This window comes from Poecile atricapillus, chromosome 11, assembly GCF_030490865.1.
Source record: "Poecile atricapillus isolate bPoeAtr1 chromosome 11, bPoeAtr1.hap1, whole genome shotgun sequence".
NCBI classification, from domain to species: domain Eukaryota; kingdom Metazoa; phylum Chordata; class Aves; order Passeriformes; family Paridae; genus Poecile; species Poecile atricapillus.
This window is the reverse complement of record NC_081259.1, coordinates 3405847-3418900: the sequence shown is the minus strand read 5'-3', so window position 1 is coordinate 3418900 and position 13054 is coordinate 3405847. Positions and strand designations below refer to the sequence as shown.

Below are 13054 nucleotides of genomic sequence, written 5' to 3'. Positions count from 1 at the left end.
AAGTTAAAAAAAAATAGATCAGAAAATTGATTTATTAAATGATACAATTGCAGTGATACTTATTCCTCAATATCAGATTAAAATGCAAAGGAATAAAGTGATTACCACAGAAGAAAGTACTAGGTGTGAGAAGGGGTCATACTGGCAGAGCATCAAATGTGTCCTGGAGTTATTTGTGCTTCATAACAGCAGAAATGGGCCAGAATAACAATTTTAAAAGTGCAAGTGCACAGTTACAGACCCAATAAAAGTAAATAAATGTATTTAAGGAAAAGCAAACCAGCTATTGAAAACATTATCTAAAAATGCTATGTATTTGCAAAGGAGTTACATGGTCATGGATATGAAAGATTTCCACTGATCTGTAATTTGACTTACTCTTTTCCATAAAAGGGAGACAGAATTACCTGGGATTGTTAACAAAAGACTCAAGTAAAAAATCCACATGTAAACCAGGCAGGAATTGCACCCTAATCTCAGCTATAAACAGTTCAGCTGGTTTAGCTATAAGAAATAAAGAGGGCATCATCTGAAAGGGGAATGTCTACAACACACAAAAGACCTATCAGACAACTTAACTAAAACCTTGGTGTGTTTCTGCACATCTTTTGTAACAAAAGAACTCAGAAAGATCACGAATCTCATGCACCAGTGAATGGATCCAGCACCCCACTGAAAGGGAACACTGCTCTCACTTAACCATCACCTCTCTTGCCAAACTAAGATTTCCTGTCCAGGAGGTGCACAATGAAATCCCATTGTGTTTGTGAGAAGACAGTTTTCCTCAGGATCCCTTCTATCCTGAGCTTCTGTGACTTTTAAGCACATTTCAACCAATAATATTTAGCAAAATCACTTTGACAATGTTTTAAACAGGAGCTCCCTGTTCCAAGTTAAGGTGAATAATGAGGAATCCTTCCCAGAGGAAGGGTTGTTGCCAGACAGCCAGGCTGGAATGAGGCTGGTAGAGCTCCAACCCTGCACCCAGAGTGAAAGGAGCTCATCACTCAGGTAGCCCAGCGAATACAATATCAAAGTGAACATGAGCATCCTGTAAGGAATGTTACAGGGTACAAAGTTGCCATGTACTGAGTCCTGGTCATGAACTGCAGGCACACTCCCAGATCACTCTGCTGCTAAACAGAACACAGGGTAACTGGCTCAATCTCCCATTATTTACATCAGAAATGCATTCATAACACTTGGGAAAAAATTCTTAACTCTGCAACTACTCTGAGATGCACCTTTTATACAAAATATAGGCAGCTTTTTCTTGTTCCTGGAATTACACAGAAGAAGGCTGGATAGGACCCAAAGACTGTACATTCTCTGTAACATGCAGATACCTGATAAGCCTGGTATTTCTCATACCACATTTAAATGGAGCCAGAAGCCCTGGGTTACTGCACTTCTGGCCTCAGGTCAATGAAAAGCTTTTCCTTCTTGGTCAGAGTTTTCAGATAGAAAGATACAGTCACTAGAGCACATCTGAACCCTGCCTTACTGACTCATCTGGTCTGGAAACCAAATCTCAGCTTCTCACTGCTCATCTCAACAGATGAGAGTACTGCCCAGCAGTCCAGTGCTCTGAGGATGCTGAGCATGAGAACCATGGATTAAGTCCAGTGAATCTGGAGTTCTGAGGAGTCTTGGCTCCTTTCTGGAGTGAAGTTCCTACCTTTGACCACTCTGATGCTTCCCAGATGGACAGGCAGTCCCTTCCCTCACAGCTCTGCACCGTGGCTGGTTTGTTGCCCAGGCAGTAGAGATCCCTGGTGTTGACATAGGTGCCATTCTGCAGCTGATAAACACAAGTGACCTCCCGGTGCTGCACACCCTTCTCACAAGTGGCAGAGCAGGGGCTCCAGTGGCCAGTCACCCACCTGGGAACGAGTCAGAGGATAAATGTTAACAAACTGTATAAAATATTAATAGCAATTATAAAATAGCAATTGAATAAAATATTATGCTTCACTTAAAACCAGTGAGAAATGGGCAGCTCTTCCTGGATTTGTGGGTGCTTTGATGGTGCTGTGCTGTTGCCACCCTGAGCTCACTGATCCCCTCTGGGAGCTGGTGTGTACAGCAGGAGCTGTCAGTATGCAAGTGAATATTCCCTCCTGACTCCACGCCAGGCAAAACCCCAAACTCTGCATCACTCCCTTTAACCCCACTCTCTGCAGTGGGGCTGCTTTTTTCCCTCAGATAAACAAAGTCTTTTTTGCAGACCATCCTGCAAGACCATTCCTTGCAAGGCAAAGGAGGCATCCTCCCCTCTCTGTGTTCCAGCTCCACTGACTCCAGCAAGTGTTGGAAGCACCACAGCGCAGCTACAAGGCACTGAATAAAGTGTCTAAGAAGGATCTGAAGGAGGAGGGATGGAGGGAAGGACATTTTTTTCTAAAAGAAAAGCAACATTGATCTTTAGCTTCCTGCAATCTGTCAGTGAGGAGCATGTTCTCTGTAATTACAGGCATTCCTGGATGGAGTGAGGGACTGGAGCAATAATATAAAAATAGCAGCCATTGAGCACCAGAAGGTTCTCATGCCTTTCTCACCAGGCAATTGACCTTCTAGCCTGTTATTCAGTACTGTCATCCAGACTAGTATCCCTACACCATTACACCATGAATCTCTTACTTGTCACCCAATCCTGTGATCTCTATTATGGTAAGTGGCCCAAACAAGACTTCCCAAAAACAGGTCTGCTGAGAAATACTATTTCATTCTGCTGGAGGCTCCAGATAGATATCCAGATAGACAGAGCAACTTATTCACCACATTTCTTTTGAAGCTGTTGTGTGTTACTTCTCTGAAATGAATTAAACAACTGTTTCCCATCTTCCCATTCCTGAAGGGAGGAAAATCAGTTCAGCACCATTTGTAGAAACATCTTCACCTGCTGCAATTGTCATGAATTTATTTGTAAATTCCGTGACTGGCATGACAGCACTGATGACTGCAGTGACATTGAAGGCTGAAGCCATTTGGTTTGAGCAGGACTGGGCAGACTGGCCGCCTGTCTTTTGTGGAACAGGGCCCTGCTCAAATGTTCCTGTGCATTAATGCAGTTGACTGACACATCTGTGAATTTCTGTTGGCTAAAACAGCTGGCGAGACATCAAACCTGTTTCTCCAGACTGCAGTTCTGGTGCATCTCTGCAGCCTAGGGCTCGGTATTTCTCTTATGGAATGGGAAAATGTCAGCTGGGAAATTGAATACTAGGGCTGAAAGACTGACAAAAATAGCCCTGAAGTGCAGAAATCAGTGTTCACTAAAATTAATAACCAGGCCCCCTTGGTATCAGCTGGGCTCTGCCCTGTTGGAGCAAACATGAGGGAATTATCCACCTGGGGGAAGGAACCCTTTGACAAAGGCCTGGAGGGATGAAATGACTGTGCTTTATGAGCTGAATGTTAGTCACAAGGCTGGGAAAGGGTTCTGTCCAGGCTCCACTCAGCTAATATTCACTTCAGCACTGTGCTCTCACTGTGATCTACAGCTACTGGCAAAAGAAAAAGAGAAAGGGGCTGAAAGCAAAGGAGAAAGATAAAAATACATTCTTGGCAGAAGCTGCCTGTGAGCCTGCATCTAGGATGGGCAGCAAACAGCATGCCAGCTATTTCCAAGATGCCTTAAGAAGAAAGGTTATGGCTTTCCTCTTAGGAAGGAAAATTCCTTTCTATTTTTTTTTTTGTTTGTTGCTCTTGTGGAGGGGAGAAATCACCTGGTTTCTACCTTGTTTGCTGGTCTCTAGTCAGTACCAATACAGGCATGATAAGAGTGTAACTAGAAAATCAGCACAGAAAAAACAAGTATTATCATCATGAGAAGAAAGATTGCACAGGGAACAAGCTTAAACCCAGGGTACCAATACATAGATGTGCCTGTGGTGAAAACAATCTCCAGCTTTTTCCTTGGAGAGGTCAGCTTCAGCCACCATCCACTACATCCACTCCTGATCCCAACCCTGTGGTTACAAATCAGGGGAGGCAATGCTGTAAGGGATCTCTGAAACCTCACAGCCCACTCTGCCCTGCCTGTGACAGTCAAAAATACTTAGAAATTAAAGGCTATTTTGAAATGGTGGTTTTACTTTTACATCCAGGAGACAAGTGACATTAAATGTCTGAACAATACTAATATGTAAAGTAGGTTATTTTCAAAAGCACCAAGGAGATTATCACTTTGACCACTAAACTTCATCCTCTTAGTGAAATCTATACTTGAATCAATGGCTTGTAAAAACAATCTGGCAAACAAATAAAGGCGAGTCCCACATACTGTCCTGGCAGTGTTGTGAACCCCCACAGTTCCCCCATATTCTCCTTCACAGGCAGCTGAAAATATTGTTTTAGTGCCTGTAACACACAGGAACTGTAACAATGTTTCAACAATGTTCACAACCAGAGTGGAAAGACAAGGGATTTACGGATAAAGTGATTGAAGAATAAATTTTTTGCCAGTTTCAAATTTTTAGAAGGAATTTGCAGAAAGATATTAGCAGAATTACTGTCTGCAAGTAATATACACACAGGAGAGAAAAATGTGATGTGCAAACGGTATCACATTATGGTAACTATTAAATTGCATCCCAGGTAGATTTTTGTCTCTGAAAACCTTCTGAACACACCTGAGTGTGTTTAACAATGAGACCTACTTAGAGGGTGATTTTTTTTAAAGGAAGGGTAGGTATTTTTCTTATGACAATGTCAAAAATAACTCCAGTGCTCTAACTCCAAACCCCAGGCTGGCTCTGTATTATTGACTAAGCCAATTAACTGCTGTACACTAAGCCCTGTGTATACCATATAAAGCATTTGGCTTCCAGTTACACTTTAAGCCTGTAAACTGATCTTAGGGATTGCTTGACACCAGAGTTCTTTTCAGTTTGGTCTTTCCCTCCCAGGTTATAACCTATCTTCTGGGACCATGGGAATTCTCCAGCTGGGGTCCCAGGAGAGCCTCTCATTTTGCCAACAAGCACTGATTTACGTGACAAACACACTCATCTTTCTCACAACCACAGGGATGGCTTTATCCCAGGTATTATTTTTCGTAATCTTACCTCTAGAGAAGATTCAAGAGCTGAGTGATCCTTGCTGGTGGTTAGATTCAGGAAGAAAGTGATGAGCTTTTAAGCAAAGATTTTGCCCTCGTCAGTGGCTGTCTTTCTAGCTAAAATATGCCCAGAAGGGTGTGATTTTCAAAAGCTTCAAAAAGCTGGGATGGGCAGGACATGCAATCTGAGAGGGCTCCTCTAAATCTTTGTCTTCTGAGTCTTCCTCAACCTCTGACCTCTCAGTATCTCTTCTGAGGAACTGGGAGTTCTTCCTCTAATCTGCTTTGGCAACACTCATCTGGAAGGCCCCTGGAGCAATCTTGAGATATCTTTTGGAGATTCAGTTCATCATTTGATCTTTCTATGGTCTGGATTAGTCATTAACCTTGAATTATCTACTCTACCTACTTGCCTAGACTCCCACATTTTCTAGGAAAAAAACTGCCTGCAGCACAATGAACATAAACCCAGGGGAGATGTATGTCTGCAAATGAGGGCTTGTAGCTAAAGATTTGGGAAAAAAAAAATCTTAGGAAGATAAAACGGATCAAGGCTGAAGGATGGGGGCGAGGGAGTGCAATCAAAAGACATGAGGTCACTTTTCTGAGATTTGCAGCCTCTTAGAGCATAAAGCCATTACATCTTCTGGGGTAAATACTGCAGCCCATTAAATTTCCCCTGGTTGTTTCTGCCCTGAGCCCTGCAAAAGAACAGTGTATTCTCTTCCTCTAACTACACATCCATGCCATGTTCACACATTCCCTCACTACCTACAGGGTGCTTTTGTTGCCTTCCCAATGCTACAAGTGACATTAATTTCCCTGCTTTCACAGTAAAAGCTCAGATACGACCAAAGACATGTTTGCAATAACACATTTTTTTTGTTATTAAACCTGTTTTTTTCAGAGCTGGCTCTTACCTACAAGCAATTGAGAGCCTGTACTACTGCTCAGAAAAGCATCAGAGGACACTTCCTACAAAACATGTCTGAAAAAGTTCTGTGACAGAAACATATCTAAAGTCCTGTAATCTGAGGGTTCTAATAGATTTTATTGAAAACCTTTTGGTTTAATGCACAGGTGAGGATAACCCAGTTAGCATTGGTTGTTTTTAGCACCATTTTGTGATGCAAAATCATGGCGAAATCACTCTTAGTTTTCTGAGGCACCTGGATGAAACTGTGGCTCTACTGATTTAGGCAAAAATTCAGACCAGCTTTCAGCAGGGCCAGGATTTTACATTGGATAATTTTAGCAAGGAGAATTGGAAAAGATTTCTGAGAATCAGTCATGTGGAACTGACAGATATACTTTGCTTACAGCTGTCAAACCAAGCTCATGCTCGACTATGTAGAAGAAAAGTCTCTTTACAAATGGAATTGTGTTTTCCATGAAACACACACACACTCTGCTGTGGACTGTCCTCTCCTGAAGCTCTCTACCATCTCTCTGCTGCACTGGGCTCAAAGCAATCAGGTGAATCTTGTCTTTTGAGAACAGGTTGTGCCACACCCAGTCACTAGAAGGCTTTTTTTAAAATTTTTTTGAGAAAAGTACAAGGAATCTAGTAGAATAATACAGCTGCTGATGTTGAAAGTAGGACTCCAAGACTAACATTCCTGTCTGATTGCCTTTATAAACAGTGCTCAGTAATTTTCCAGTACAGTAGTCATTCTGCTAACAGACTTGCCAACTTTCACTCACACAGGTTTCTTTTTTTTTAGTGATTATCATTTTGACAGTTTTTTTGTGGGTTTTTTTTCCAATTTCTCACCAATAAAATCAGCTGTGGAACAATGTTTTATAATTTACATACACCCTGGGAAGTTCTTTTTTTAAATGGAAGCCATTGTATTCCCTCTCCTCCCTGAGATGAGCAGATCTTTCAGTGTGGGGTTGGTGTGAGGTGTCCTGCTGGCTGGCACCAAGGGACAGAATTTCAGCACTCTCAGAGCTCCTCTGCAGTGAGTTTCCCCTATCTGCCCACCTCCACAGCAGGTGAAGCTTTAATGGGGCAACTGCTTTCCAGCTCCATTCCCTGCCTTTCCAGGAAGGCAGTGCCACCTTCTCAGCTCCCACCACATGATGCAAACTGTGAAGATCATTACAGCAGGCAGCAGAAGGAGTGGGTTTCACAATTAAATATTTTGCTAGATTATCCTGCTAATCCTTTTCTGTGGCTTAGAACTGCACTTGGCCTGTAGAGCTTCAAAACAAAGCAGCACAGATCAAGTAACATTTTAAAGCAAGGCAATGGTCAACCACAAGGCTGGTGAGTCAAACAAAGAACATGATGGAAGCCAGCCTGGGTGTTTACACCAAAGCTAAGGGACCTGTCTCATGACTCCATGTGGAAAATAATGCCAAATTAACTCATGCTCTAGCAAGTCATCTTGGATTGTTTGATGTAAATGCATTTAGCAGTAGCCAATAAGCACTTTTCATTCTACCCTGCCTGTTCCCCAACCTCCTCTGCCAGAATTAGTCCATTGAATTGAATTGCTGGATTTGCTGGAAGACACAAGCAAATTGTCTTTCAGTGGCTAATTAGCCACTGATTGGTACTTAATGACCTGCCTACAACCTCAAGCACAGCAGCTTTTGTCTCCTTTTGGTGGATAGGGATCCCCATCAATTCACCTGGGTCCCAGATGTACCCACAGCAGGACATCAGCCACCCCCTCACAAGGGTGCCCAGGAGTGTTTCAGGTTTTCTGGTCTGCAGAATTTTGGCTTTTGCTTCTGCAAGTCCCATGGTAACCCTGCTGCAGGCAGTGTCCCCGAGGAGCTGCCACCAGAGCGCAGCATTCCCTGCTCCAGCCAGTCCAGCACAGTCCTGGCAAATTCATTAAGCTCAAGCTGATTCTGGAGATCCCAACTCCAGCTTTGGGAAGTACTTCAAAATGAGCTCTTACGTGGTGCCTCCTTGGATCAGAGGGTGCTAACATTACTATTGATGCCAGATTTCCAGGCTAAAATGAAACCCTCCCCACGACTGTTCCTTCTTTTTTTTTTCATGTAACCAAATCCAACACACATCAAGGATGTTTCTGTGCACAAGGGTTTGAACCTGTTGGCATTGAACCTTATGGATGATAAACATTTGTACAGCTTCCAGAAGAGCCTGACTGCATTAATGAAAGGACTGACCCATTTGAAGCCATTGAATGTCCAGCTCAGCCCCTTCAGTTAACAAAATCCCACATCCCTCCAGTTTAGTGCAATTTCTATACAGCACTGTGAGTAATTTGCTGACAGTCCCAGAGTTTTCCAGCATATTTTCCCCCCAAATTCTACTATTTGCAAGACTACCACTTCACAAAATAAATCTGAAATAGTTTTCCTCCCCATCCACCTGTGATGAGAACACACAGAAATGAGGTGCAAACAGCCCAGAATCAGGGGGACAGACTGATCCCTGTATGATTCTGGTTTCTGTATTCCTGGGCTGTTAAAACAGAGCACTGTCACAGGGATATGGCAGAGTCTAGAAGGCAAGGTTGATTCTCAGTCAGCACATGGATATACACCCTGAGCCTAAATCACACCAGGAATCAAAGCAATGGGCACTATCAACCATCACACACTGAGGCACCATTATTTTGGCACTCCCCCAACCTTTGGACACGTTTTTGAGGTGCTGAGCCAACTGGGGCCTTGACTGACTCTTAGAACTGGCTTCATTTCTCCCCAGTGGGCACTGTTGTGGTGTGTGTGCCCTTGGAGAACCTGGTGCTGGATTCCAGCCCATGGATGGAAAGTGAAAGGGAAAGAGAAGAAAGAAGGAAATGATCCATGTAACCACAGAGCTGACCCCAGCAGCGTGCCAGCTTTTAGAGCTGATTTGGAGGGCAACAATAATCAAGGACACAGTGGTAAAAGGAAGCAAGATAGGCTTCCTCCAGGCAAAACTCATTGGCTGCATTTCTCTGACTAAAATAACTGGTTTCCCAGACAAAGGAAATGTGGTAGATTTAATCTGTTTGGTGAAGAACTCCTTTTGCTGCATGGGAAATGCTTACTGGTGACATGCTGGGAAACATGGATATAATTGTGTAATTCACAGAGAAGTGAGAGCTGGCCGCCCATCAGCACCTTCAGTGCTGCAAAGGAGTATCAGGTATGAAGGGAATTTAGATCAGTTTCTAGTGGGCTTCCTGGAAGGTCTGTCTTGCATTTGATCTAATTTAGTATGCTCATTAATGACCTTGGCACAAAAAGAAGAAAACTGCTGAAAAAGTGGGTAAAAATGCTGACAATACAAAGCCTAGAAGCAGTGTCAATGCCTCAGAGGATTAGGATGTCATACAGGAAAAACTGAATAACCTTGAGTACTGCAATAACAAAGCTAGGATGGAAATAAACAGCACACAGTGCAAGGCTGAGTGCTCAGGGACCAGTAACAAACATTTCTGTGTTAAAGTAGGGTTCATACAATGAAATAAATAAGGAAGAAAACATCTCGAATGACTCTAAGCCACAAATATGATGCAGCCATGAAAAAAAGCAATAAGAAGTTAAAGTAATGGATTTAGCCCAAAAAAATGATGGAAAGAGGAGATACAATGGTTTGTTGTATCCTGTGGCAAATAGCCTAAGGAAGAGAGGGAGGGAAAATACTGTGTGAGAAAAGGAACAGAGCTGATGCACAAAAAAAAAAAAGGCTGAAAAATGACAATGAGTAACAGGCTAGAAATAAAAGGTTCTAACCCACATGAAGAGCAAGGTCAAAGGAGAACCTTCCAGTGAGGGAAGGAGCCTGTGGAAAAAGCTCAGCTTATAGAAAGGAGTCTAAGATATGGTTCTGGTAGTAGCAGAAAACTAACCCTTGGGCTCAGGAGATACTTTAAAGTCCTAAACAGTGAAACTAAGGACTCAGGGTCTCCCGTGGTTTTCTGTTGATGCAACCAGGGATTTCTGGCATTTATGCTGCTGTTCAGCATCCATGTAAGAATACCAAATATTCAGCAGGCCCCTGAAAGGACTCAGCCTCTCCTAAAATCTCTTACAGCAAAGAGGAGAAAAATTACCAGCATTTGCACACAGTCCATTACAAGTCCAACAGTTGGGGAATTTCATGTGGTTTTGGTGCTTTTCCTGCGTTGGAGGGGAGCAGTTTCATAGCCACAGACCCAACCATGCATGTAGAAGTGTGTGGCCACTGGCAGAGCTGTGTTTTCAGTGAAAACAGCTGATGTGATCTGTGATTTCTGAGTCTGGTGCCAGCCCCAGGGCTGGCTGTGCCGGAGTATTTGGGTTGGTGCTCGGTGTGCTGGAAGCGACCCATACGCGCCGCATGCAGGAATCCAGATTCCATCTGGTTACAGCGGGCTTTTGTAAAAAATATCTAAAGAGCTAGGCAAAGGATTAGAATAAAGAGGTGCTAATAGGGTGCAGTTGGGACAGGAAAGGAAGCTGTAAAGAATTTAATGGAAAAAGAGGGTCAAGGAACATAAAAAATAAAATAGGAAGAAAAAGAGGCATTTTTTTAAAAGGTGAAAGAGTAACAATAATAAAGAATGAAAGATTCTTTTATTTTTGCCAGTTTCAACAAAACCCTTAAGAAAATTCTCTTCTCTGACGTTTAATTTTAAAACATGTCAATGTATCCAATCAAGTTTTAAATCCTGCTTTGTTTTTCTCAGATGCTGGGTTGCAGTTGGAGAATTCCAATCTTCTCCTTGGCCTCATGAAAGTACTGTCCCCTGCCCTACATTATTTGGCTCTCCTGAGAGGTGGCTGAAGTTCAAAGGAATATATAATTTACAAAGCACTTTGGGATCGTGCTGGAAGAAAGACACTGTTATTAATAACATACCCTTTTTTCCTCCTGATCACTTTATAAATGTGGGTAACTGCTTTTTTTATTTTTATTACAATCTCAACAGCAACAGCCTCTTCCTGCACTTAAACAATATGATCTCACCCCATCCCAAGGAGTTTGCAATCTAGCTTATACATGGATTGAGAGAAGAAACAAAGGGACACTGTGGGATAGTGAATTCAAATCACACAGCCCATCCAAAAGTGAAACAGAGACTGAGTGTCCTCTGACCCAGTCCTGTGCTGGCCAAAAGACCCCTCTCTAGAGATAAATACTCTGAAAGGTGATTCTCCTAAATTTTGAGTGAAAAGTGTAAATGCAATTCAAAATGCACAAAACAGAGCAGGTTTACTAGAGAAAGGAGAGCATTGTTCCTTCTTCTGAACTCAGGTGAAGGGCTTAGGTCTGAGTGGAAACGGGAAAGGACCTTATTGTAACAAGATGCTACAATAATTTTACTTGAAACCCTAAAACAAATTCAGGGCTCATAAAAAAAGCATTGACATGGTGAAAGAGAATGGTTTCTTTAAGATGTTCTTGGTCAGAGAATATGCTAAGCATGCATTTCTAATGTCTGGGTGGGCAAACGCAAGTGGAAATTTAAATTCTACAGAGGCACAGAGAATGTGCTTCTGAAAATGTTTCCAGTTAAAAGCATGTTAAGTGTGAAAGTGTAGTCTACACGGAGGGAGTGGGGGAGTGTGGTCTATCAGATCATCAGCAAGGATTCTGTGGCCTTTCCAGGTTCTAAGCACATTCAGTGTCTGCTGTCATTACTCTGAAATAAACGGACCAACGAGTGCCCCTGTGCCAGAGCCCATTGCAGCTGGGCAGAACTGTGCTAAGCTGTGCCCAAAAACTGCCTGGTGGCTCCACACAGAAGAACACAGGAGAAGAGAGACCTTGGAATAACATTAAGGGCTGGACCTAATTCCCCAAAGGAACACAGGCTGGATACAGGAGCAGAGTAATTCTTTCTCAAGAGGTTTTGTGTGATTTAACCTCACCCACTGTGACTGCCCTGGATAGGCAGCAATGCCATGGTGGGAGGGCACCAAAGAGACTTCCCCAGGGGCTCAGGGTCATGGAGATCCCTCAGAGCACACCGTGGGTCTCAGGGCTCTGACAGACCTCATGGCCCCATCCTTGCTTTCAGGTGGTAGAGGCAGAAGCTGCCCACGTCTTTCAGAACATTTAAAGTTGCTTTTCTTCATCTCTACCACCTGGAACCCCTCCTATACTTGCCTGGGCTCACTCCGGTCTACTCCCAAGAGGTCTGGAAGAAATACTTCTGCCAGGGCAGCAACACAAGCAGATGTTTCTTGTTTCTTTTGAGAGAGTGACATGACTGAAATCCCAGCCTCACTGGACTTCCTCATGGAAATGACAGTTGTTTCTTTGAAGCCATGGGGATTTTGGCTCTGCTCACACACCAGGGTATCTCATTATACCTTTCAGTACTGCAAGTTGTACAGCAGCAACAACAGGCAGTGCAGACAGAAAACGAAACCTGAAGCAGCCTTATTGATGGATGGTCTGACACTGCATTTCCCTGCTCCAGGGCACTTTAATCAGAGTGCAGGTCTAATTAGAAGGAAGTGTACTGTTTGTTTTTCCCCCATTGTTTCTGCCAGCAGGATTAGCTCTGTAGGTGCATTTCTCCAGCTTGTCTGATTATCCGAGATGCAGGAGCCAGCAGGTTGGTTTGAAGATTTTTTTTAGGTATTGTCCAGCTTTATCCAAAATTGATTTTACCACAGAATATTCTTAGTTGGAAGGAACCCACAAGGGTCACTGAGTCCACCTCTGAAGTGCATGGACTAAACCCCTGATTCTGGTGTTATTCTCACTACCATCAAAATTGGAGTTTCTACACTACTCTCCAATTCTAAACATCACTGCAGAACAAGAGTGAACTTTTTTGTTAGAAAACAAACTGAACAAATTAATTTACCTTCCTGTCTTTTGTCATTTTGGCCAGAAATATCTTTTTTAACATAATACAGGTCAAAATTAATTCAGCTAAAATGCTTGCCAAATTAAAAAAAAAAAGTATTTTTATTATTTTTAGAGCTCTCTAATAACTAATGAGGAGAAAAGCACCCTTACTGAGGAAAGCTTGTTTCATCATAATTTAATTTCTTGACTTCAGGTTTTTGTAGAACTGT

At 42.8% G+C, this 13054-nt stretch overlaps 1 protein-coding gene across 1 annotated transcript in view; it reads right to left on the bottom strand.

Moving 5' to 3' along the window:
- The window catches only part of ADAMTS17 (ADAM metallopeptidase with thrombospondin type 1 motif 17), a 153841-nt gene that overhangs the window by 18809 nt on the left and 121978 nt on the right, over nucleotides 1-13054 (bottom strand). Inside the window, exon 21 of the mRNA XM_058847265.1 lies at nucleotides 1679-1883. Within this exon, the coding sequence (XP_058703248.1) occupies nucleotides 1679-1883 (205 nt within the window). The remainder of the gene's footprint in view (nucleotides 1-1678; nucleotides 1884-13054) is intronic.